The sequence below is a fragment of the Mus caroli genome, chromosome 2 (assembly GCF_900094665.2).
Source record: "Mus caroli chromosome 2, CAROLI_EIJ_v1.1, whole genome shotgun sequence".
In the NCBI taxonomy this organism is placed as follows: domain Eukaryota; kingdom Metazoa; phylum Chordata; class Mammalia; order Rodentia; family Muridae; genus Mus; species Mus caroli.
Genome location: NC_034571.1, coordinates 120327011 through 120354323, shown reverse-complemented (window position 1 = coordinate 120354323; position 27313 = coordinate 120327011). Strand labels below are relative to the sequence as shown.

General features: G+C 51.3%; 1 protein-coding gene across 2 annotated transcripts in view; it reads left to right on the top strand.

Annotated features, from left to right (window-relative positions):
- The first annotated feature begins 217 nt into the window (after positions 1 to 217).
- Kcnip3 (potassium voltage-gated channel interacting protein 3) overlaps positions 218 to 27313 on the top strand; it is a 67691-nt gene continuing 40595 nt past the window's right edge. Inside the window, exons 1-2 of one of the 2 annotated variants that reach the window (XM_021182134.1) lie at positions 218 to 372; positions 10391 to 10556. In XM_021182134.1, the coding sequence (XP_021037793.1) occupies positions 358 to 372; positions 10391 to 10556 (181 nt within the window). In that variant the 5' untranslated portion in view covers positions 218 to 357. The remainder of the gene's footprint in view (positions 373 to 10390; positions 10557 to 27313) is intronic. The other variant, XM_021182126.1, reaches the window with a different exon arrangement.

Sequence of the window (27313 nt, the reverse complement as noted above, 5' to 3'; positions counted from 1 at the left end):
TAGAGGGAGATGAGAACCAGGGACAGACCCTAAGCCTAAGCAAGGAGGTTGGGGGCCAGATAGGCTGAGAGGCCAGGACTAGGAGCCCAGGAAAAAGAGAAACTGGAGGTTGTCAGGATGGAGGCGAAGGAGGGGGGAGATAAGAGGGGGAGGGAAGAGGCAGAGGAAGAGAGGTGGAGCTAAGACTCGGGAGGAAGGGAGGGTGGAAGGAGTGAGCAGGGGGCGGGAGAGAAGCCTCCAGTGACAATTGCGTCTGGGTCCAAGCAAACATGAGGCAGCTGCCAGCCGGACCAAGCAGTCTGGCTTGCTCGGGCTGCAAAGCGGGAAGATTAGCGACGGTCCCTCTCAGCAGCAGAGATGCAGAGGACCAAGGTAGGCACGGAGGGGCTGAGGACTTGCCTGGACTTGGGGTAGGTGGGGCTCTGATGTTGGTCTTGACTAGAGAGTATTTTCACAGTGGTCCTTGGCCCCTACTCTCGCTAATCCATATAAGGGAAAGTAATTGTTCAGAGCATTCCTGCCTGGGAGGCTGGAATCTCGTGGCCTTTGGATGGAAGAGGCTCTGGATGTCTGTGGACAGAAGAGAAGCTTGAAATTAGCTCCATGGCTGGTCCTGTTCAGTTAGGTCCTTGGGCAGGGGCCGGGGTAGCTGACCCTGACCCTAGCCTCATAGACCTTAGTGAGACACAGGAGCATGGAAAAGGATGTCTTACGTGTGTGGGCAAGCCAACGGACAAAGCTTTCAAGTACTCCATCAATGAATGAATAAAGACCCCCTTCTTCTTAAAGCACTATGAGACCTCTAGTAAGATCACAAACATCTCTGCCTCCGTGGAGCTGTTGGGGGGATGGAGAGAGAGGGGAGGCAAAGAGGCACCCTGTACAAAGTTCAAGAAATAGTAGCCAGGTGAGGGGAAGAAGAGAGCCAAGAAAAATAAGGTGTGCTCCAGCTTAGCACCGACCCTCAGAAAGTCTGACCTGGAGCCTTGCATGCTGCACACAAGTCCAGGGTAATCTTGCTTAGGGGGAGAAAGGATCAGATCCAGATCCGGTTGAATGCCCCAAATAAGGAAATCAAGGTCTTATTTTTAAAAAAAATAGATATTGGGCTGGCATCTTACAGTCTTTCTTCCCAAAAGATATCTTCCTGCCCCCCTTCCAGTGAGGGCAATCAGCCCAGAGAGAGCTGGAGACTGGTTTCAGGCCATTCTGCCCCAGAGTCCAGGATACTATCCCTGTCCTCTGGTCCAGTTCCCAGAATACCGTGAAGGATCCGCAGATGGAACAAAGCCTTTTGAGCACAAGGGCAGGGTACCTTGAAAGGTACTTTCTCTCTTGTCACACCTGTCTCTAGCAAGCTCTGGACTGGCAGAGCAGAAGCATAAACAGCTCTCTGTCCCAGACTCATATCCACACTCAGATAACAAGCGTAGCTGTGTGCATCCACAAACATTGGACACACAGATACCCTGTGACTGTACCCCACACACACACAGAGCCCAGCAACGCTACTCTGTGTGTCCACAGATACAGGGAGTTCTACAGCCATGTATGCATAGACGTGCACACAGCTGGCACTGTCCACCAGCCGGGGATAGCATAGTCCCCTTCCCTTTACCCATCTCTGGTGACTCTAATTCCCAGAATTCTTCCTGGGTCCTTAACCACTACTACTCCCCTACCAGATGAGCAGAGTGTGCAGTCAGAGTCCCATAGGCCACTTGGCTGTTCTATTGGCCATTGTGGCCTCCACCGTGCCCACCATTGGCTCCTGGGCCATGGAACTCATTAGGCTTATGGCTGCCCCCTGGATTTCCATGTGTAGCCTGGCCCAAGATGGAAGGCAGCACCACAGTGACAGTGGAACTGGGTGAAGTCCCTACTGTCCCCTACCAGTAAGAGATTATAAGAGGTAGCAGGAGGGACAGCAACTAGCATAGGCTGGGAGATGGCCACACTTGTCACAGTCACTAGCTGACCCAGTTCTGTCCCTGCCTTCTCACCATACCCCAGCCGTCCCTTTAGTGGCTTTCATTTGGCCCTGCAGAGTGGGCACTGACCACAATGCCAGGCCTCCTGGCCAAACCCTGTGTCGGGAGGAGAGAGCCAGCAGCATCCAGATTCAGAGGTGGTAAAGTGGACACCAGGTCAGTTTGGCTCTGGGAGCCTCCCCAGCTTCTTGCAAGTCTGACCTTAATTTGCCCTGTTTGCAGAGGCGGTAACTGAGCACAGACAGGACCTCCCCTCCTAAACTGTTATCCTCATACAGCCCACCCAGGACTTGGTGGTGTTCTTACTCTGCAGACGAGGAACAGAGGCGGGTCCTGAACTGCACGCAGTGTTGGGACTGGATCTGAGCGATCTTGCCTTCTGCAGCACAGACACCAAGCTCTAGGTGAGGGTGTCCGGTGGAGAGTGATAGGCACAGACTCCAGGAGACAGAGGTGTGCCTTTAACTAGGCAGCCAAGGAGGTTTGACTGGAGACTGTTTGTGCCTTCTTAGCCTGCACTCAATGGCACTGGGGACTCTGCCCCAGTCATGACCCTGACTGCATTAGCCCCCACTTCCCATTGCTTGGCTGTGGATCCAGACATGAAAAGGAAAGAACCTGAGGTTTCCCCCCTCCTCTCTATTCTCTTCCTTTTATGTTTCTCATAGCCCAAGCAGGCTTTGCTATGGACCATAGGATGACCTTGAACTTCTGATCCCCTGCCTCTGCCTCCTGAGCCGTGGTGTTACAGGTGTCTGCCACCATACCCACTTCATGCTGGGGTTTACACCCTGGACTTCACACACACCAGACAAGCATTCTACCAACTCAGCTCAACTCAGTCCAGTCCCTTTCTCATAGTCACATCTTCTCCAAAGTGGAAAGCTGTTTGGATAAACCAGGCTGGCCTGAGGGGCACCCTCTGCTCCCTCAGCACCCTGGTCCTCACTGAGATTCTCAGGGGATGTTGCAAGCTCCCTGTTATGGCTTCTGTGAGGGCTTTCATAGGGAAGGCAAAGGAGGGAAAAGGGGAAAGCATCAGCCTTGACCAGCCCTGCCCCAGGCGGGACGTGTGCACAGCGTGGGTGACTCACAGCTCCCCCCAGCTCCCAGCTGTCTGATGTTCTCCCCCTCCCTTGAACAGGTGCATCTGTCAGCTGTGATCAGCCCACATCCTAGAACACCACAGAGCAGCCATGTGACAGTGCCAGAGTCGGAGCAGGGAGAGCTGACAGGCAGGAGGACAGCCAAGAGGGGCCTGTCTCTGGGCTCTCCCACTCTGGGCTATCTCAGCACTCTATCCTTTGGTCAGGCTTGTGCTCCACTCACACTCAGAGAGGCTGAGCAGAGAGGCTAGGCTGAGAGTGTCACCCCTGCCTTCCCATGCCTCCAGACTATGGGTGACTTCTGGGACAAAGATGAAATCTTTTTCCCTGGTGACATGTCTTCTCCTGATCTTGTGGAAAAGGCCTCTTTCCAGAGAGGCACTCAGGGCAGTGGTCTCAGGAAACTCAGTTCTAGCTAGGGCTCTGTCCCCATGCCTCTGAGGCAAATTTGTCCCTCTCTGGGCCTCCTCCACCTTCCCACTGGGGACTAGGATATGACCATAACCCCTTCCTGGGCCCCAGATGGGCTCAGCCCCCTGTGCTGTTCTGTTGGAAGCTGGAAATACCACACTGCAGCTATCCCCAGTGCCCCATAAATATATAGAACAGCCCACTAGCCCATCCGCACCTACCCTTGTGATGTGCTACTGGAGAGCCCTGGCCACAGAGGCTTGGTGAGGGCTTGGGGCTGGCCCTGTTGTCTGAGAGCCCTGGTTCTGTATCAGATGGGTCTGGGATCAGCTTTAGCCCCTTCATATATCAGCTGTGTGTCCACAGATAGGTCCCTTCGCTCCTCTGTGCCACGGTCTCAGATCACTAACCTTCTAGAAGGATAAAATCCTTTACCAACACATTTAGCCTGGACTTTATCTACCTGGTTGCTGAGAATAACTGAAGAAGGCATTCTGAAGAGCAGCTTAAGTTAATTCTTCAGTTAATTGGGGGGGGGGGGGCTCACTCATGTTCTGGCAGGTTGGCAGGTGCCAGACACCAGACTAGGACAGCACAGTTCTCTCCTCTGCTGCTGCAATGCCGTGAATGTAAGGACCAGAGAAGTGTGCATACACACATGTGCACATGTGAGGGTATGTGCATCCCTCTGTGTATGTGCGTGCTCCCGCCTACAGGAACATGTGACTGTCTCAGCCTCTCCTGCCAGGATGAACTACCTAGCTCACATCTGTCTGTGTCTAGGGGTGGGTGGGGGAGAACTCGGCTTTCAAAGCTCTCCAGTCCCTGGGGGCCCTGCACGACACAACACCCACCATTGCTTTCTGCCATCTGTCCCATTCGATGGAAATAGAGCAAACAACTCGTGGGTGCTGGGCAAGCCAGGATGCATCTAGGCAGTCCCTACAGAGGAGGGGTGCAGGTTAACCCCACATCTGTCTCAGAGACGGGCCTCTGGGAACCTTGAGCACCCTTCCCCTATCAAGGCCCAGAATCGCCTATTTGGTGGGAGAGGTACTCTAACCCCTAGCTGCACTTCTGACTCTACAGAGTAGAGGTTTTGGAGTTTTGTTTGTTTTGTTGCTGGTTTGTTTTTTGTTTGCTTGCTTTTTAATAAAAATGAGCAAGCAGGTGATACGGTCTCGAGGCAGCAGACCCCTCCTGCTCAGGTGGACACGGCTATTTAAATCTACAGACACAGTGTTCCTGAGTTAGGGGTTTAAGGATTCCTCTTGTTGCCTTGCACAAGCGGTAAGACCCCTAACTCAGGGCCAGAAAGACAGCAATGGTGGGAGGACGCTTATCTTTGTATTTATAACTTCACTTATATTTCCTGTAACTCTGGGAGGGCATGCTATGAACCCTGTCTACAGATGAAGAAGCCAAGGTTTGGGGTAGTCAAGGACTCTGTCCAGGATTTCCCACTGAGGACATAAGGGTCCAGCATTCCAGTCTCTGCCTGGCTGGCCAGGGCCAGGCCTCTGCACTCTACCTGAAATAATACCAGCCTGTCCTGGATTCCCCCAACTTCCCAAAGCAAGGTGTAGCCCCTGCACCAGCATTCAGTGTGCCCTGGTTGCTTTTAGAAAACTTTTCGCTGTTGTTTCCACTCATAAGGCAGTGTGCTTGTTTTCTTTTGTGGTGTGTGTGTGTGTGTACACGTGCATGTGCATGCATGTGTATCTATGCACTTTGCATACACATTTATACCTAAGATATACCTCTGGTGAACTGCTGGATATTTTAATAGAAACTTGTCAGAACTGTCCACAGCCTTCAGCAATCATATGCCTTCAGCTAGCATATGCCTACTGGATATCTCTACTTATCTCCCCCTAGGCTGATATTGGGGTTCTCTCAGTCTATGGACTATAATAGATACCAAGAGTTTCACCTTTGGGCTCCTCAGTAATCTAACTCCGTCGTTTTCCCAGACAGGCCCTCAGAGGAGAAGGTACTCCCTGCAGGTCATGAGCAGTGTGCCAGGCAACTGTCACACAGGCATCATGGCTTTCAGGGAGTCTGTGTTGGGTGAGGAACTGTACAGTAGGATGTTGGAGGTCAAGGGGCTAATGTGGTGAAAACTCTCAGGACAACAGTGTCTGGTGCTGAGCTGGACCACCATCAGGGGAGATAGAGGCACGAGGAGCATGCTGCCCCTCTGTCTCCATGAGGACAGTTTTCTGACCCTGAGACCTGCATCACTGTCCTCATCTCAGTACACCCTGAGCATATGACATTAGCCTTTCTGCTCCATCCCCCATGCACAGGTACGCAGTCAGAGGATCAGAGGACAATCTGCAAAATTCAGTTCTTCTACCATGTGGGGCCTGGGGTTGAACTCAGGTCCCCAGGGGTGACCCCCAAGTGCTTTCACACACTAAGCCGTCTTATCAACCCCAAAGGAAACTTTTATTGAGCTAAGTATGGCTATAAAAAAGGAACACATACCCCACGCCTACTTTGCCCAAATTTCCTAGGGAACACTCATCAATGTCACACAGGTGGTGTGTACCAACAGTCTGCCTGGGAGGTAGGAGAAGCACCAGGAGTTCAAGGCCATTCTTAGAAAACTGAATTTGATGCCCATCCTGGGATATAGAAGACCCTGACAGACATAGAGACACACAGACAGGCAAAAAGCAACAAACAAACAAACAAACAAAACCCCAATCAATACCCTAGTACATGCTGGGTTTACAGCACAGGCCTTTAACTCTTGAACTCAAGAAGGAGAGGCAGCACTCAGGCGGTGGAGGCAGGTGGATCTCTGTGAATTTCAGGCTAGCCAGCTCTAAATAATTAGACCCTGTTTAAAAACAAAACCCAACCAGTACAATCTCACACCTGTGACACTGACACTGATGTGACGTGTGTGTGTGTGTGTGTGTGTGTGTGTTGGCCATTAGAACGTTGACACCTGTAATTCGTGTATCCACACTACCATCAAGATACATAACAGCTCTGTCCCCAAAAGCTCCTTCTGTCCACCTTTCATAACCTCACCTTTCTCATTCCTCTGCCCTCCCCCCACCCAATTCTTGGCCTTTTAATCTGTTCTCCATTGCTAATATGCTGTCATTTCAAACTGCTATGTAAATAGACTCACGTGGCATGTGACCTTTCGGGACTGGCTTTTTCATTCTGCTTAATTCTGGCTCTTCAAGTTGTGATGAGTGTCCAGGTCCTCCCTTCTTATGGGTGGGAATTTCTGGGACACCCTTCTCTACCACCCTCAGGTTCATCATTCCTGTGCTGAGGGACATCTGGCTGTTTCCAGTTTGGGGCTCTAACAAATAAAACTACCATGAATATTCAGTAGTAAGTTTTTGTTTGAACATACATTTTCAACCACCTGGGACAAACACCAGAGGCTGATATTGCCAGGCTACGTGTTAGCTGTGTGTTCTGTTTGCTAAGGACCTGCCATGCTGTTCTCCTGAATGGCTGAAGAACTCTGTGTTCCCAGTGACCAAGTAGAAGTGGCCCAGGGTCCCCGTCTGCACGGCGTTGGTTTTAGTTTTTATTTCAGGTACAAAGTGTTTCTCATGGTGGCTTGCTTTCTTCCTATTTTCTTTCTTTCTTTTAAATTATTTATTTTCATTTTATGCACACTGGTGTTTTGACTACATATTTCTGTATGAAGGCTTCAGATCACCTGGAACATGGGTTACAGTCAACTGTGAGCTGTCATACAGGTGCTAGGAATTGAACCCAGGTCCTCTGGAAGAGCAGCCACTGCTCTTAACTACTGAGCCATCTCTCCAGCCCTCTCATGGTGGTTTTCTTTAAAAATGCATTTGTGTGTGTGTGTGTGTCTGCGTGTGTGTCTGTGTGTGTGTTTGTGTCTGTGTGTCTCTGTGTGTGTCTGTGTCTGTGTGTTTGTGTCTGTGTGTCTGTGTGTGTGTCTGTGTCTTTGTGTGTGTTTGTGTCTGTGTGTGTCTGTGTGTCTGTCTGTGTCTGTGAGAGGGTAGGTACTGAGACCAATTTTTTGAGCCCATTCTCGCCACCTTTGTGAAACCCACCTTTGTGTAGGTTCTAGAAGTCAAACTCAGGTCCTTAAGCTTATAAGCGCTTTATCCACTGAACCATCTTACTGGCTCTCATGGTGGCTTTCGATGGCATTTCTGTGGTGGTAGAAGATGGCATTTTCCCAGGTGTTTATGTGCCATCTCTGTTCCCTTTGGTGACATGCCTGTGCATCTTTCTTCTGGATGGATTATCCTTTTACTGTAGGGTTTGGAAAATTAAGGGCTCCTAGGTGCCAGGTTCTATGGTAGAATGAGCAATACACACACACACACACACACACACACACACACACACACACACACGTGGTGTCAGAGCTGACATTCTGCCCAAAGCAGAATAACAAGCTATTCAATGCTGCCCGGAGCTGCCGCCACAGAGGCTGAGGTGGAGGCACAAGGGAGTGACCTAGTTAGAACAGTGCTTCAGGGGTCTGACACCTGAGTGTGGCCTTGAGCATCCAGGGGACAAGCATCCAGTGCAGGGATCAGCAGATACCCGATACTCAGGCAGTGCTGTGGAGAGAGGCAGCCTGTGAGGAGCACAGTGAGCTGGGGGCAAGCATGTGACATGGTTTGATTTGCAAAGTGACAGGAAGCCATCAACTCCGAGCAGGGGCAAACGGATGTTTAATGCCTGTTCCACTGTCCTCAGTGACCCAACAGCCCTCACTCTGTCATCTCCCTCACAGAGCCCTTAAGAGTGAAGGGGCAGTGGGGTCATCTACCTCCCCTCAATGCCTTTGAGCCTGGGAGGCAAGAAGAGGGTGTCAGGAGAGCGATTTAACATTCCTTGGCAGCTCAATCAGACCCTCTCCCAGACAGACAAGTGTCAAATATTCATGAAGATGACCTGCGCTCACCCATCTCTGCTCCTGCCTCCCTCACAATGGGATGGGCCCAGGCCACAGGCTTGACTCTTCTGAGGGACTACGGGTGGGCAGGCTCCCTTTTCTCTGCCCTTCTTTCTCTTCAGAGATTTCTGCTAACTCAGGAAGGGAAACTGTCACAACCCTTGCCTTGAGGGGCTCAAACTGAGAGTTCTGGCCATTCTGCCAGGTAGAGGAAGCCAGTGCAGGTATCTAGATATCACCCTGACTCTCCACCAGGGAGAAAAATAGCACTAGGACCCCTTAGCCCAGGGTGTTCATAAACAATTACTTTGGGAGATTGTAGATCTGGCTAAGGGACTCCAACACCCACCTTCTGAAATCTCTTCAGGGACCTGGATCCATGAACAGCCAGTTTGGAAGCCCATGATTAAGATTATCTTAAGTTTAGAGTCAGAATGCCACACCACTGTGTGACATGTCCCCACACTCTTCGGGGACTTAGTTTCCTTACCTGTAAAAAAGATGGTGTGATCCACCTCACAGGAGTGTGTCAAACAGTGTGTAACACGCACTGTGGGGTCTCAGTCTGCCCTGGAGGGTTACAGGGTCTGCCACACCTGCCTAGGGTTTGAGACAAAATCTACTGGTGTTAGTTAGCACTGTGGGAGTAGGGTGGAGGTGGGCTTCTAATGAAGTGCCCCTGCTAATGGCATTCAAGCTCTGAGGTCCATCTCAGCTTCTGCTCCCTCCCCCCTCCCCAGGTGCAAAGTCTTCAGCACTGAATTCATGAGATAACAAAGGACCAGTTGCCGGACCCACCCTGCCCCCTACTCCTTGACCAATATACAGATTTTACCCATCAAGGCCGTTCCTGAATGAGATGCTTAAAAATGTAGAAGGTGCCTCTGATCCAGCCAGGGCAGGGTGTGTGGGAGCATGTGCCTGTGTGTATGTATGCATGTGTACACACAGGTGTGTTCAAGTATGCAAGTGTGTATGCATAATACGTGTAGGGCGATGCCTCCTTCCCCATCCCTGGCATCCCTTCCCTCTGTACCAATGTTCCTCACTACCAAGTGAGCCTTGGAGAAGGGATAGAAGGCAGGGGTGTTACTGAGAGTATGAGGTGACAACTGAGAGCCAGACATGCCTGTTCCATCCATGTGCTGGTGGACACAGGACACAGATGAAGCAAACCAGATGCCTAGAGGGCTGTCATGGCTGACTTCAGCCTGCCCAGCCAGGAGCTACCCTGCCACCACTAGGGACTAATGATGGCAGACAGTTTGATTGACAGGACTGAAGCCAGCATTGCCATAGGCAAACAAACCTCTCTGCTCTGATTGCTCCACAGTGGCTCCAGGCTGACCTTTTCAGATTCACACCTACTCAAATTTAGGCCCCACTGTCTCTCAACACCCGCCTCCGGGTTCCCCTAATTAGCTGGCCAGATGGCCACAGGGCAGGCTGCTTTAGGTGGTCACAGAGATTTGCATCCACTGTCAGGCTCGCTTCCAGTCAAGGCCATGCAAGGCCCTTACTGGGAGAAAGGAAATGCACTTACCTCATGGTATCCCCTCTCTCTTCTCTAGGCTTCAGTGAGTTCTCTCAGGAGCTATTCAGCTGTGTCAGCCAGGCTGGTGGGGGGCTGGGGGGGGGGGGGGGGGAGAAAGAGCTTAGGACGAACAAGTCTGGGCTCACTTATGGCCTTGTTTTCCTAGGACACTTCTTCTGGGGCCCCGCCCTATGCCAGAGCCTGAGTGCAGGACAGAAAGAAACCATGAGGGATGGGGGGACCTCAAGGCTCAGGGGGTGGGGCTGAAGGGGGTCTTCCAGCCAGCACTGCTGCAGCTCACAGAGCAGGTTCCTGATAGGGTTAGGACTGGCCTCACCCAAGATATCAGAGTGGCCGATAGGACCTTCTGGAGGTCCCTCCGGTGAGCCTGAGCTTATGAAGCCTCCTCCCTCCATTCCTTCTGCAGGAAGCCGTGAAGGCATCGGATGGCAGCCTCCTGGGAGACCCTGGGCGCATACCGCTGAGCAAGAGGGAAGGCATCAAGTGGCAAAGGCCACGGTTCACCCGCCAGGCCCTGATGCGTTGCTGCTTAATCAAGTGGATCCTGTCCAGTGCTGCCCCACAAGGCTCAGGTAGGACAAGAGTGACCGGGGGCAGAGAGATCACGCTGAGCTCTGTCTTCTCTGAGGCCACCTTGGGCCATACTGCCTCCACCTCTGTTGTGAAACATGTCTTCATTCATTCACATTCTCCCTTCGCTAATACCAGAGCTCTAGTACAGGACATGGGGACAGCAGACCGGAGCCGTGTGCAGGTTTTCAGAGAGTGCCTGGGAGAGAGAGGCAGGCTGGAGGCTGAGGAGGCAGGCTGTACCTCACCCAGCACTCACTGGCAGAGCTATCTTGAACATCTTTCTAAGTCCTCCATAGAAAAGGGCCCTGGACCTACCCACAGGGCAGATCTAGTACCTCCTGGTTCTTGCCCCATGTACCCAGAGACTGAGGCTGGCATTCTGGGGTGTTCCCAGCATGGGAGTGAGGCTAGCAGCAATAACTGTGCTGTGTTTCTTCACAGCTATCTGGGGTGTTTACGAGCAATGGTAGCACAGAAAATGCAGAGATAACCTCACAGAGCCCCTGCAGTCTCTCTCTCTCTCTCTCTCTCTCTCTCTCTCTCTCTCTCTCTCTCTCTCATGCACATACTCACACCTTTGCACATGAGTGTGCATACACACACGTATACATATGCCATGCATGTGGAAGTGCAATCCCATACCAGCATCCCAGGATCAGTTGCAAGACCTCTGCCTATACCACGTATGTTTTTGATGGCATAGAGGCTTGTATGAGAATCCATCACCAGGAAGAGCTACATGCTTAGCCAGAGAGGTGCTTTGTGTGTTTTCTTAAGCCACACAGTCTTGCTGTGTGATGATCTCCAGGGAGCCTCAGTCTCCTTGACAGACAATGGGTACAGTCGGTGTTCCTAGCCTCCCAGGTTGGCTGGTATTCCTGACTGGAGGAGAGAGAGCAAGCACAGGGGCCTGAGCATGTGTGTGCATGAAGGGACAAGGTTGCTGCATCCTAAGACCTCATCTTTATTGGCAAAGCCTATTCCGACTTGCTCTTAGCTGGATTCCGTTCCACCAACGGAACTGACCCACCCCTGACTTTTGTCTCTGAACCTTTCCCGTGGAAGCACTAGCACATGTGGGGCGCCTTCCTGGGCCCCCGCTGTTCTAAGGTCTTGCAGGTGGCAAAACATGTGTGATTTGCACTCATGTGAAAATGTTTCCCATTGTCCACCAGAGTGGGCTCCAAGAGCTGTAGCACTCTGGTGTGGCCTCTAAGTGTGTCCACAGGACTCAGCTCCACCCAAGGTGGGCTCAGCTTTCTGTCCCCTTCCAACTCAGAGTCCCACCTCCCCCATATCTGTCATCTTGAGTTTCCCTGAACAGATAAAATATGGCAACTATAGTCAAGGCCTCTGTTCTCCTCTATAATTGCCACTCTGACCCACAAGGCACTGGGCAGTGGTGGCTCTGACTGGGACTGTACACCTCTGATGGCAATGCCATGGTGCGCTGGGTGCACTGAGTCCAAGAGCAAGCAGGGTGTGTTCACATCCCATTCAGGGTGGCTTCTTAGAAGCCAGAGCCCTTTCCTAGTCACTCCCTTCAGAAGTACACAGTACAGGGTAAGGCCAGGAGAGCACCCAGCAGCCCAGCCCAGCCTGTATTTGCATGGATGGACATGTTTATCAAAAGTTACCAAACACTGAGAGGAGGTATGGCTGATGGGAAGCAAGCCATGTTAAGCTGTGTGGATCAGAAGCTGCAGCCCACCTCCAGGGACTCCAGAGAATCAGGAGTGAAGATCCCTGATTCCCTGATTCCCTGGGGTGAGCTCCTGAGCTTCAGCAACTCAGTCGGAACACATCCATCTATGTCCCTCAAGGAGGACTCCGTTGGTGTGGCCACACTGGGAATTTTGTGTGCATGTGAAATGCCACACTGTGGTTGATGAGTCTGCTCCTCAGGCTCTGGGTGCACAGAACAATAAGTGCCATTCAGGGGATCTCCATCACATGTCCCACGAGGCCTGCCACGGTATCCTGAGCACTGGGTGCCTGTTCAGTCCAGCAGCCCAGACGCTGCCCTTGTTGGGGTTTTTCCACTCAGCCCCAGAATCAGAAATTGGGATTTCTGAATCAGAATCTGGGATTGCTGGAAGTGTAGGTCAAGGCCCAGCATGGAGGCCCCAAGACTTGAGTGAGTCGGGGTCTCAACAGAATGGGCAAGACTCAGGGACCTCAAGGTGGGGGTGCAAGAACTGGTCCATCTGTGGCTGTGCCCTGGGAGGTAGCAGGGGGCCAGTAGCAGGGTCTCTAAGATGCACAGGTCCAGAAGGTGGGGGCAAGGCAAGCAGCTTGACTCCCCACCCAGAAACAGCCATTCTCAGCCCAGGACCCTAGGACCATCTCCTCAGTGTGCCAGAGCTGTGACTCTGGCCTTCTCTGTGGGTGGCCCTTCCTGGCAGAGTGCCTTTGGCGTGGAGGCGTGGTTTCAGCTGAAGCCACCGACTGGACAGACTTGCTTCTCAAGTCTGCCTCCCCTGGAAGTCAGTGAGATTTGGGTTTCTTTAATTATCTAAGTTAGAATAAAATCCTTCCAAAATGGCTTGGGGTCCTGAGTTAAGCAAAAGACTGAGACCCTGGGTGTGGGGAAAGTCACAGAAACTCTAGAGGAACAGGGAACCACAGTGTGACAAAGCCTACATCCCAGCTGTCACACTACGCAGCTCCTGCTTCTGAGTCACACAACACCACCATTCATGGAACCAAGGCTGTGCTCCCCGCCCTCCCGAAGTGTGGACTCACAGGTTCATCAGCCATTCAAGTCACAGGCTCAGTTCAGATTCAAGAAAGGACCCTTGGACTCCCTGAGCCTCAGGCTGCAGCATGGAGTGGCCATCTTTAATCCACTCCAGAGAGTTCTCAACAGAGCAAACCGAACCTTCACTCTTAAGAGGTCTTCACTGTCTGTAGTCCTGCCTAGGAAGTGACCGTAATCCCCATTGAGGAGTGTTATTAGGATCCCCAGAGACACCACTATGCTGAGACACTGTCCTTGCCGCTCTGTAAGCTACCCCCAGGACCAGTCTATGACCTACCTGGCTCTTATCAGCTGGCCCTTTCTAATTGATAAGAGCAGCCCAAAGGGGCCAGGTGACCATCTTAGGCTTTGGGGCAATAGCCCCTTGGACGTCTCCCCTTGGGGCTTCTACCTCTAGAGTCTCAATTCTCTCAAATGGAGACAAGAAAAGCATTGAGTGGGTAGAGTGCTTGAAGGACCACCTGCTGGATTCATCTGGCCCCTGGGGCCACCTTCTGAACAGAGAGGTAGATCGTGTTAGTACTGTGACCTGTGTATGGTCGTGACTGAATCCATCTTGTAGCTGCTTCCAACCTTTCCGTGTCTTTAGTAGGCATCTCTACTGTTCCAGCGGTGCCAGGAGTTGGAAGAGGGGGGAAAAACAGGATGTGGAACAAGCCCTTTGATTAATGACAGTGACGAATGTGACCTCTGAGTGTGGTATGCAGAGCAACGGGAGTGCTGGAGGTTCTGAAACCAGGGGCTCATCAATAAGCTTAGAGTGGCCCTTGTCTGCCATTGAAGGCTACAGCTGGGCTTGTCTGCCACCTGCTGGCTAACTGTGCACATGACAACATGCGGTCAGGGTAGCCAAGAAGGGGAGGCGCCTGAATGCTGAGTAACAATGTAAGTCAAATAGGATAAATGGTACTTTGTTTATGGGCAGGTGCTGCCAGGGCTAGGAAGAGAGGCCACCTGGCTGCTGGGCTGTCAGGCACCTGCCCAGCCCTGGCACCCTCTCAAAAGCGATTAGAAAGGATGCATGCCCCAGTAGGTCCTTCTCCGACTATGTCCCCTTCCACCTCCCTGACACCTGACCCCATGGTTAACCACAGGCCATGATCAATGGGAAAGATATCCTCCGGCCACCACTCCTCCCAGGCAGCGTAAGAAGCACCCGTAGAGAACATTCTCCTCTCCATGCCACAAGGATGGGGAAGATGTCCCTTCCCACCGCCCTTGCCACATGGCTTGGTGTCACCTTTCCTGCCACCCTGTCAGTCACATGTGATTTCCCTCAGACAGAAATTCAGTGTGGTCGAAAGGGAGGCAGAAGCATCAAGGGCTGAGCTGCCTGCATACCTGTCCACCCCACACCCTGGCTTAGGTCTCACCCACATCAGCACACCTGGTGATAGAGACACACACACAACCCTCTCTGCCTGAGGCCAGCAATAGATTCCCAGTTCCTGGGGAGGGGTAGCTCAGGGCCCACAGCTACCCAGCACCTACAGACTTCAATCTATCTCCACAAATAGCTCAGTAGCCTGCAACTAGCTGTGTGCAGAGGGAAAGAGACTATTGCCAAAGAAACATGTTTTCTGGAAACTCTTGTCGGAACCTGCATGGACCCAGAAGGTGTCACAACTTGCCTTAGACACATTTGCTACGGTTGCTGCAAACACTGGGTTAATAGACACAAGGCCTGAGCTGCCTGCTGGCCCTGCTGCACAGCCTTTGTGTGTGCTCAGTAAATAGCTCAGAGCAGCAGACGTGACCAGGTACACAGCAAGTGTCACCAAATCCTGCAGTTTCTTCACCTGGCAGAGTGTGCATCCCACATGGGTTTCCTTCTGCTTTGGAGGAGGCGATTTGACTCGCCTACCTCTGTATGGAACAGAAGCTCTGAGCAACAGTGGCTCCATTTGAGTTAGGAAGTGATTGCAAAAGTTCTCAAACTCTGCTCTTTGGCCTGTTCCTTCTCAGTTGCAAAGTGGTGAGTTCCGCTCTAGCCGTCCTGGGATCGTCCTAGGCAAAAGAAAGGGAAAGACACATGGGAGGAGAAAGTTCGGCCAATGGCGTCAGTAGAGCAAGACAAGCACAGAAAGTTCTAGAAGGCTGTTTACATTTCATTAGCCAGAACTAAGCCAAGTTGACTGCAAGGAACACGGGAGAATGGCACTGTTTTTCTGTTTTACTTAGTATGTTCCAGGTTAGCCTCAAACTTGCAACGTCGCTGGGGCTGACCTTGAACTTCTGATCCTTTTGTCTCCAATCCCTGCATAGGGAGATTAAAGGTGTTAGCCACAAGCTTTTGCTGGGGGTCGAACCAAGGGCTTCTTGCGTGTCAGGTGAGCATTCTACTAAAGTCGGCTGCATCCCTAGCCCTAGAATAGCAGCTTCTTACTGAACATATCCCTCCCTCTGACAAATCCTGATGTCTACAAGTAAAAGCAGAGAGAGGACTGGGAACCTCGTTGGTGACCAGAGGACCTCAGCAAGCTGTCTGCCATTTACCAAGTGTGCAGTAAAGGGAGTGGGGAGTCTGGTTCCTGCTCCAGCATGCTCTTGGCTGTTCCCTCTCCTCATGAGAGAGACCACTTCCTCTCTCTGTTTGCTACTTCTCAGACATGCAGGGAGGATGGGGCTCTGGGTAATAAGTAGAAGCCAGGAGTCAAGAGGAGGCCAAAGGCTGGGGCAGGGTAGGAACAGGCTGTGGAAAGTCCCTGGTCCTGTGAGGTTCACACCCTGAGCAGCAAGTCGCACTCGGTGCCACCTCCTCCCGAGGTGCCAGAGCAATGCTCACCCCCCATCCGGGCTTTTTACAGTTGCTGACACTTATTTGGGGAACAGTGAGCTCCTGGGTCCTGGAGGTTGAAGAGATAAATGCAGGTACCAGGCAGGCTCAGGGAGACATAGCAGATCCTGGATTGAGGGGCTGTTCAGTCTTTGGCACTTTCCTAAGAGCAGGATAGAGTGAAACAAACAGGCCAAGAGATAGACTAAGACCAAGAGAGACACCGAGAGAGAGAGAGATTTGAAAGAGAAACAAGCTAGAAGCAGGTGTGGAGAGGGCAAGCCCTCCCTGAAGAAGGGTGCTGAACCTAGGTTTGGAAAGGCCACCAGAGAACCAGGACCCCGGCAGCACCATGTCTGAGTGTGGCAAGGGCTGCTACCCAAGACTGCAGGAGTGTCAGCATGGCTGTAAGAAGCACCTGGGAGACATCATCAGCTTCTTCTTCCGCTTCATCTCAGGGAACCTGGCTGGAGGTGAGGGCTGCCTGGCTGGGACAGGGATACCAGGTGCCGGAAGATGTCATTTGGGGATGGGGACTGTAGCTCCTCCTTTTGGGGTGGGGCATGGATAAAGGCTCTGTGCCTTGTACATTCCCATAGGGACCCCTGGCTCTCAGAAAGCTAAGCCAAGACTCCCAGACTCATAAGCCTGGAAAGAGATGGGTGGCCAGGATCCTGATCTCCATAGTGGATATAAGCCTGCCTAACTGCTCTAAAGAGCCCTCCCTGCCTGGCACATGTGGGCCCCCCTATCCGCACTGAACCCCAGCTCCCTCCCTCCCCGAGGAGTCCTCTTCCCATCAGAGCCAATATGGACCTATTGTGCCATGCAGAGGAGAGAGAGGAAATAAGGGGGCCAGTGTGTATTGAGACTGTGTATAGAGGATATCTGTCAATGACAGCCTTCTTCAAGTCTTCAGAAGTCCACTCACCAGGAAGACTTGACAGGAGGCCTAGATCCGGCCTGGAGGTGGGAGGAGGGGCGCTTCACAGAAGGCTGTGTCTGTGTTGCTTCTCTGCCTCTCATCCAAGCTTGGCAGGGCCTGCTGGCTGGCAGGGGCGCTTCCTACCCAGTAGGGGAGGGAATCTTGCAGATGGGGATCTGAGAACTGGGGTGTGAAGAGCTTCAGACCTTGAAGCTCAGGACCCCCTCCCCCGGGCTCTTTTTTCCATTCTCTTATTGGAGGAAAAGGACCTAGCTAGGCTAAGGCAGTCACATGATTCCCCAAAGAGACATAATTAAATCCATAAAACAAAGATGGACCCTCTCATAGGCATGTGACACACAAAGCAGCCTTCTGCTTCAGGGAGCTGTCATTGACCCAGAGGGGTGACATGCTAAGCAGTGAGCAAGCCAGACTGGAGCTGTCAACCTCATGCTTTGGGGTGGAGCCTGTTGCGCCCAGTGTGGGGCGTCCACAAAAAGGAGAGCTAGGCATACTTGAGAGCTGTCAGGTTAGCAAATAGCACGTTGTTGTTGTTGTTGTTGATGGTGGTGGTGGTGGTGGATGTATGCTCAGCTTGTGACTCGGGTGTAATGACCAGAGGACAGCTCTTTGGAGTCTGTTCTCTCCTTCCACCTCCATATGAATGATACACAAGAATAAAACTCAGGAAGCCAGACTCATTTGGCAAGTGCCTTTCTTTACTGGTGGAGACACTCAGCCAGCCCATAAAGAACATTTATAAGAAGAAAAGCTTGAAATTGCAATATATCTGCCCATTTCCAAATCTGTAGAAAAAAAAAAAACAAAAACCAGCATAAACCACCAGAGTGATGAGAAAATGGTAAGACAGGAGTGGGAAGAACTTGGAAGATGAGCCTGGCTCTCTTTCCCCAGGTGCACAAGGACTCTGTAGGGCATGCTCTCTGGCTCCAGAGAGGTAGCAGGTATCCAGGCCATGTCCAAGAACAACCAGGGAAGTCACAGCCATTGCCTTGACCCTGTGCCAGACCCCTCACCCTGGTCTCACATCCCCAAGTTCCCCTCAGGTCACCTCAGGCTTAGATGGCGAGGAAAGAGGTCAGCTTTTCCCAAGATACTCTTCTAGACTGTAAGGAGGACACAGAGCAAGGCTACCTCCCTGGTTCCTTAGTGTGACCTACAGAGTCATACCTTTGTGCTGCCCTTTGGACTTCTGCTGAAGCTCACAGGGAAAGATACAAAGAGCTCAGAGAGTGAGAGATGAACCCTGTGTACGGACTCTCATCTCAGAGCTCCTCAAGGCAAGGTAGGGGCAGAACAGAGGCCAGGGAGGGCTGTCAGCTAAAGCAGCAGGGACCCTCTCTACCCCTGTCCTAGAGCCCATCTGACCTGAATTGTCCAAGTATCATTCTGATGCCCTAAATATATGCCCCACACAGATAGATGCAAGTGCATACCCAGGTTCCACTGAACTCCTAATTGAGGATGCTAGCCAAATGGCAAAGTTGATTCCAATCAGAAGGAAACCCAGGGAGAGCTTGGGACACACAGGGCACAAGCAAGGTGGCTCAGTTATATGCAAATGATGGGGGAAAGGCCAGGGGCCACAACAGACCACTCATGAGGGCACCTTCTCTACCACAGAAAAGAGGGAGCCTTTTAGACATGTGCATCTGGGTACCAGTCATAGCAACACCCAGTTCTCCCTGGCAAGTCAGGTGATTCTGAGGGCAGACTGGATGGCTTCATTTGCACAGTTTGTAAACAGAGCCCCATCTGCCAGGCCATGCTCCAGCCTCTCACCGCATCCATTTCTTCATCTGTAAGATGAAATGGATATAAAAATGAGGTCATAGAGATGATTGCATCGGGTGTATGTGAAAGGAGTCACTCCCTGCACGGCTTTCTGCTTTCACCTTGTTGAGCAGGCTCCTGGATTGGCTCTGTTCTGTACCGATGCTGGACACTGAGCAAGTCCCTCAGTTTATTTATGCATCAAATGGACACAACAGCATGCTCTTTGGCACCCCCACCAGCGTCTATAAAGAACCACAGCGGTGGCTGGGCAAGCAATTGACTTTGTAACACTGAGGCGGGGTTTCTTCCATGTGTCGGTCAGGTTAGTGTCCTCATTTGTGACCAAGGATAGAGAGGGTGAGTTTTCAAAGTCAACCTATTGTGATTTCTCCCCATTCTCTTGACCAGGCACAAGGCCTGGGGGGTTGTGTGTGTTATAGCTTCCAGACCCCCACAGGGAAGGCTGACCTCACCTCTCGCCTCTTGCCTCTTGGTAGCCCTGTCCCTAGCTGCTGTTGTCTGAATTCTGGGAGGTCCCATGCTCCATCATTGTTCTATGCACCCGAAAAACCTTTCCCAGGCTTTTCCTAGTGAAGTGGACCCCATTAAAGCCATCTTTCTTCAGAGAGAGGTGAGTTTTCTGGGCTAATAAGACTGCAGAGTCCAGGTTCCTTCCTGCTCCAACCTCTGCCCATTCTGTCTCCTTCCTCTGTAAGTCCAGATAAATGGGAGAGGGGGAAGGGCTTGCTGGAGCACTAACTGATGGGGTAGGCTGGGATTTTCTACAAAGGTGTGTTAAATACCTAGTCTCAGCATCATCCCCACCTTCCCAGACCCAAACTCCTCCCTGGCCTGTACAGTCCTAGGAGGCCCCAGTCTCTGCCTCTCAGGTGGAAGGTTTTGAAGATTCTTTGAGATGATAGGAAATGGAGACAGGAGCAACTTTCTAATGTTCCAGAATGGAACAAGAACATGTTTGGGGCTGCTCTGGGGAAAGGCAGAGCCATTGTGGCTGAGGAGGTGGCTGCACTTACTGTTCCTAGGTAGATAGCGGAGCCTGGGCACCTCTCAGGAAAGTGCCCCTAAGCCTTTCCAACCTCCCCGTCCATCCCTCTCTCTCACCCTGGACCAACACATCCCAAGCCTCTCCCCACCCCCAACACCTGCCAAAGCAGCTCACTTAATAGGCATTTCTCCATCTTCCCACCAGGGGGCAGAAGAGGCTGGGGCAGCAAGCCTCTTGGACGGATCTTACATGAGCTGTTAATTTCTGACACATCCACGCACATCCACTTCACACCTTTGAGGATTAAAAGCACAGGGTCTGGCACTTACGGGCTGCTAGCTCTCTCTCTCTCTCTCTCTCTCGGGATGCATCTTGGTTCCCGATTCCCTGAGCCAAGCCAAGAACAGACTAAGCATCTCTTCCAGTTGGCGGTCCACCCACCCCTAGCTGTGTATGAAATCTTCACTCTAGTCATTAGGACTCCGTGTTCGTAAGAATGGCAGTGGCCTTATCCTGTGCTACTCCAGAGGCTTCAAGGGGGTGGGTGGGTCTCCTTGACGGATGTTGCCTTTGCAGTACTCCCCATTCCAGTGTGAATAACTGAGCAGGCTCAGGTGACAGAGAGGGAATAGAGTTGAAAGGGTCAGGGTGGGGGCAAAGGAAAGTCTACATTTACAGTCTTCCTCTGGACATATGGACCACAGCTTCTGACATTCATCCCGTAGACTGAGGTGTCTCTGAGGTGAAATGAAGACCAGAGAGAACTAATTGCAGCCTCTTTCCAAAAGCTTGGCTCTTGTTTTTTGGAAATAATGTGAAAGACTGAGTAGTTGGGGATTTGTTTGTTTGTTTTTATTTATTTATTTACTGTTTTGGAGACAGTATCTCTCTATTATGTATCTCTGGATATCCTAGAGCTCACTATATAGACCAGGCAAGATTCAAACTCACAAAATATACCTGCCCCTGCCTCCTACATACTGGAATTAAAGAAGTGCACCACCACAGCAGGCTCAAAAAAAAAAAAAACTAGTTTTAAGGATTTTCCATTGCAAACAAAGGGGTCACACCTATGGACTTTTCCAACATGAAAGGAAATGGTGAGAGTTGTTTGTTTGTTTGTTTGTTTGTTTTTTAAAGCCCAAAGACTACAGCTCAAAACCCTTGCTGGTCCAGGAGGTCAAAGAGAGTTCTAGGAACCGGCTTATGTCAGGCAGCAGGGCAAGACTGAGGGAGACTTCCTGGCCAGGCACTGCAGAAGACAAATAGAGCCTCTGCCGAGCACACAGTATTGTTAGGCTGGTGACAGTCACAGCCGTCCCCCTACACACACACACACACACACACACACACACACACACTCCCACAGTCAGCAAATGGCCCTTAGGCCTAAGCAGTGACCAGAACCCTGAGTCTGGGGCAGGGATCAGCTGGATGAATGGAAGATGTCAGCAGCAGATGTACTAGTTAGTTCAACAGGGACAAAAGCCCATGAACACGCCACACGGCCTCTAACTTTCAAGAAGGGCACAGTGATAGGGTGAATTTGAAGGAACCAGGGCAGCAGCCAGCAGCAGCCTAGGTTGCTCTGAAAGCAGGAAAGGATGAGATAGGGATCCAAAAAGCCATTATTTCCTGTTCTCAACACACAGGGGTTGACCAACAGCATGGGGAGATGCCTGGCTCCTAAACACCTCTGGTGGCTGGGGAGAGGGGCTAACCATGGTGAAAAAGACAGGGAGTGAGCTGAGTGCTTGTCCTAAGCCAGGCAGATACTGGAATCCACACCCATGCCATCAGCAGCCATGGTACCACCTTCCATGGGGAGAGCTTAAGGTTTAAGAGAGGAAATGGTTGGTCCATCAACTCACTCATCTATCCACCTGTTTGTCTGTCTTTCCTGCCATGTGTCCACCCACCCATCTATCCACACATTCACTCATCCATATATCCATTCATGCATCAGTCTACCCACCCATACATTATATACTTGCCTAGCAACTCCACAAATGTCTGGCATAGAGTGGACCTTAAGTCTGGTTGAGAAGGACAAAGGAGGAAGGAGAGCCTTTCCTTGGTCAGTCCTCACCAGACAGATTGCTTTCTTAGCCCAAACATGTTTGGAAACCGACTGTGGTTGGAGAATTTGTTGTTGTTGTACTAGACAGAGGCTCCCCATCTGTTGCAATCCCCTTGGCAGAGAAAGGCATAGACAAGGACTTAGGCACCATTTATCCCTTTAGCCCTTCCTTTGTGAGGATCTCAAGTCCCTATATATTCCTTCTGCAAGTTTATCTGGTGTTAGGGAAATGCCCAACCATAACTGCAGTCTCCATTCACCCCTCCCCCAACTCCTCGGGCCTTGGTCTCAGACCTGCAGCACTGATATGAGGTGTCTGAGGTTGGGTGTGTGTGTATGGGAACACCAAGCACTGGGCTCTTCCTCTACTCTGCACAGCTCTCTCAGCCTGGTGTCCCAGCTTGTGAAATCCAACGGGCTCAGGTAAAGAGCTAGGGGCTCCACTTTAGCACTTGCTAGGGGAGGCGGATGCACAGTGGGTAGCTGAGCTATTTCTAAGCACAGATCTCACAAGGAAATAAGTTGAGGTGAATGTGTGGGGAAGCTGGAAAGCTCTGTGTGCAGACTTAGCACTGTGTGTGGGGAGTGAGGGGGGACGAGAATAGATTGCAACACATGCAGTGACATGTGCAAGAGCACACACACACATTCGTGCTCACTATTTTCACAGGCTCAGTAGTAAGTACACCTGTGTGTGTTGGAGACCAGGGCCTGTTGTGGCAGTGCTGTCTGATGGAAGGATCCTTGGAGATCCTGCCTGACACAGATACATCCTAGCCTGTACGGGCCCCATTGTACCAGGCGTCAGGGGTTGCTGGGGGGCAGATCCTTGCAGACATAGATGGAGGTCAGGATCCCTTTCTGCCCAATCACTAGATGTGCCTTCAGGCAAGCAGACTAGAGAAGGGTTCCCTCTGAGAGAGAAAAGGGGGAGCCCTGAGGAGGATGGGGGAGTAGGGAATTGATGGTCCTGGGGTTAGCCCTAGGGTTTCCAGAAAGGGTTGGAGAGGCCTTGAACTGTACCCAAATGACCCAGAGCAAATCCTTTCATCTCTCAGCCTGCTTTTTCACCTTAAAGAACGGAGAGTGGTGGTAGACAGAGCTCCCCTGCAGTTGTGAGGATTAAGGAAGCTGTAGCTGTCAGCCAGCGCACTTGGCGCACATCCTGGTTTGCTTTTCTGTTGCTGTGATAAAACATTCTAACCAACCTTCCCCAGAGGAAAGGGTTTGTTCAGCTTACATTTCCAGGTCACAATCTATCCCTGAGGGACGCTGGGACGGGAACCCAAGCAGGAACGTGGAGGAAAGCTGCTTGCTAGTTAGATCACTGGATTGTCAGCGCCCAGGCACACGGGCCCAGGGATGGTTCATGGTAGGCTGGGGCCTCCTACATTGACCAGTCAAGACAGTCTCTCTCAGACAGGGCTACAGGCAGCTCTGGTCAAAAACCGATTCCTCAGTTGCGGTTCCCTCTTAACAGGTGACTGAGCTGTGTTCAGTTGGCAATAAAAGCTAACCAGGATTGGTCACAATAAGCAGGTAGGAGACACCATGGCCCTGGGTCAAGGCTGAGTCTTAGACCAGCACACACAAGCTGCCTCATACTTGGAAAAGGGGAGGGGGCTCCCGGTGGGAGAATGCTATAGAGATGTAAGTAGATTCTGTTTTAATTAAGCCCGAGTCTTGGGATAAGACCAGGGTGCCAGGCATCTGTCTCCACCTGTGGCCCTGCCAGCCCACCGGCCAGCGTGGCTTGCACTGCCGTTGTCAGGGCTTACTAACAAGTACTGAGGTAGGTATCACTAGCCCATTTTATAGGTGAGGACTGTGGACAAAGGGGATTAACAATATCCATCCGTCCATCCATCCGTCCATCCATCCACTCCTCCTACCCACTCCCCTACCCACCCACACATTTACCCATCCATCCATCCATCTGCCCACCCATCCATCTGTCCCGCTGCAATCAGGCTACTGCAGACAAGCTGTGCGTGACCCTGCACTACAGTCCAGTCCTTGTACCATAAGGGTCCCTCACCACAGATCTCACACAGCGCTGGTCTAGTGGCCAAGGAGGTAGGGAGAGGGGAGGGGCCTGGAACTGTGCATCTTTGGTAAGCTTGATGGGGGGAGGGGGTGATACAGACCCCAGTGTAGAGTATGTGGGTGGCTCACACATTTTTTACCGAGTAAATATTTACAGCCATTATGGCAATTGATCGCCTTCGATCCTGTGCGCAGCTGTGAGAGAGCCCTGCTTAGTCATGCTTTCTTAAAAACAGCTTCTTCCCTTGAGCCACTTTAATAATTCAGCTCCTAATTGTCTCCGAACGCAAACTTAAAAATGCCAACTCAGGGCCTCCGTCCCCACCCTGGTCCCCTCTCACCCTCCCTGCAGGGATCTCACCTTGTCCCTGATGCAGATCTGGCCTTTTTTTGGTGGGGGGGGGGGGCCTGGGACCTGCCTGGTGGGTTCTGGAGTCCCTGCACTGTGTTGAAGCCAGGAGGAGAGCGGAGTGTAATTGAGCTCCAGGGCCAAAGCCAGAAGAGCCAGCAACAGGAAGTTCTGGCCGCTGCTCCCAGGGCACTTTGAATAGCTGCTGGTAGCAAGACATGGGGCACCTTAAGGTGACAGGAAAGCTGAATAGGCTCTGAGACAGGCCTCCAGCCATGACCACACCTGCCACAACTGGTCGGTGAGTGGGAGAGACCAAATGAATATTGACATAGTGGCTGTACGTGCTGCCACTCCTGGTGGGCGATGCTCGCCAGAGCCTTCCAAGGGTTCCCATCTCTGTGTAGGGTAAGGTCCTGGGAATAACATGGTGCCCTAGCTGTGCCCCTGTAGCAGGATAACCAGGGGTCATCTAGAGCTCCAGTCTGAGCTCTGTGTCCCTGGCAGACAGGCCCAGCAGGGTAACTTAGTGGGCGTCATAGAAGATTCTTGGTGCCTCCTGCAGAGCACCTAAGGGTGTGAAAGCTTCAAAGCCAAGGGGCCAGGCCTAGCTAAGGCCACCACTGAGATCACATACTGCAATGACCACACCACACACACACACACACACACACACACACACACAGTCCTTGTGAAGTTGCAGGGCTGTCCACCATGGCAGGAATTCCCACTGCCCAGGGTAGACACATGATGTCCCTTCCTAGACTTTTATTTCTTTAAGATTTCTTTTCATTCTATGTATGTGGGTGCTTTGCCTGCAGGCACAGCTGTGTATCAGTCTGTGTGGAGTGCTTGCAAAGGCCAGAGGAGGGGGTGAGTCCCCCAGAACTGGAGTTACAGACAGTTGTGAGCCACCATGTATGTGCTGGGAACTGAACTCAGGTTCCCCGAGTGCTCTTAACTAATGAGCCATTTCTCCAGCACCCCCCCTCCATTGTAGACTTTTTGACAACAGCAGGCCCTGATCTGGGATAAGAGGCTGTGCCATGCAGGCCCGGTGGTGTCTGGTAGCCCAGGTTCCAGACAGAAGAGTACACTGAGGAAGGGTGAAGTTGGCCTAAGAAGTCTGTGTGAGAGGTGATGGTTAGGCTCGAATTGGTGACTTCCCTCTGTGGTCTACTAAGCCCCTTTGACTGAGCAAGCTCAACCACTGACCCCTAATACAGCTTCTCAGAACTCAGGTAGCCAGGGAACCAAGGAACGTTGGGATTTCCTAACCAGCAGGTTGCCTGAGCAGGTCTAGGATTGACAAGTGATGTGAGTGACCTTTGAGACCAGGATGGATGTGGCCCAGGTGGCAGTCAGATTCTATTCTAATCCAAAAATTCTTAAATGTATCCCTATAGGTGCTTTGTGGAGAGTTTATTACTTCTTTCATTTTGAGTTTTTTTTTCAGGTTTTCCCCTGTGGTTCAGGGAAACAATGACTTATTGATCAGGTCCCCAACTCAGCCAACTCAGTGTGGGTTTGGGATTCATGGTTCAGGGTCTGTGTCTTCCCACTGGGCTCTAAGTTCTTCTGTGGTCTTCATGAGTCTCTGAGGTCTTCTGTGAAAACCTCATTTGGTGTATCAGTTCTATAGATGGACAAACTGCACAACAGGGCTCTGTGGGGTCACATCAGCTCTGCTTAAGCCACACACACACAAACACACACACACACACAAACACACACACAGACACTCAAACACACACACACAGACACACAGACATATATATAGACACATACACAGGCACTCATACACACAGAGAGAGAAACACAGAGATACACACAAGCATATACACAGACACACAGACATACATATAGACACACATATATGCATACACACATATATGCATATATGTGCATATATATATGTATGTATGTATGTATATATATATATATATATATATATATATATATATAGAGAGAGAGAGAGAGAGAGAGAGAGAGATGACTCAGCTTGCTGAGTGTATATTGCACGTCTACCCAGAGAAGAGCGACAAGCACTGAGCTCCAACTCCTTGGCATGGACTGGGTGAGGGAGTTGGAGCTGGGTAGAGGAAGCACTGGGGAGTACCTCCCAGCTCCTAGGATAGATGGACCAAACAACTAGCTAGGGCGAGGGAGTGGTGTCACCCTCACTCTGTGGCCAGAATGGGGAAGAAGATCCACAGAGCAAACCCATAATGGGTTTACACTGAGTGGAGACCAGGAAACCCAGCACTAAAGTGCTCAGAGACAGCTGCAGCCTTCAGATGGGGGCGGGAAACAACAGAGAGCAGAAGCAACCCAGTCAGAAGGTCAGCACATGGCTGGGAGACCTGCCTCTACCTCTGCGGGTCCCAGAAGGTAAGCCATTGTCATGCAGCACATATCACCCATCCACCCTGCCCCCACGCCCTCTGCCACATCAGAGTCACAGCCATTTTTATAACAGGACTCAGACATGTATCTAGAAGCTACCAACACCCAGGGAAACTCATATCAAAAGTCATTAAAGGCACACCCATAAGCCTAGCATTTGGGAGGGTTAAATGAAATGAAGGCTAGCCTGGTCTACATAGTGGGTGTCAAATAAGTTTGGACTAGAGACCCTGTCTTAAAACAGCATCAATACAACTTAAGTTTATCCAGATAAAGACATGGTACGCATAGAGGCAGTCACTGAGAAAAAAGAATGTAGAATAAATACAAGAATATAGACTGAAATAAATATAATATCCCTAGAGACCTTGAAGCACATTATATGCATTACAAAAAAAGTCTACAATATTGGAAGCGCCAGTCTAGTTGTTAAAATATAGAAAATTTCATAAACAAGCTAAATGATCACCATGCAAAGTGGATTAGTGGACTTGACTCTGACAGCCTAGAGATTCTACCCAATTCTGCACTAAAAGGTAAAGCCAAAAATATGAAGAAGAAGAAGAAGAAGAAGAAGAAGAAGGAGGAGGAGGAGGAGGAGGAGGAGGAG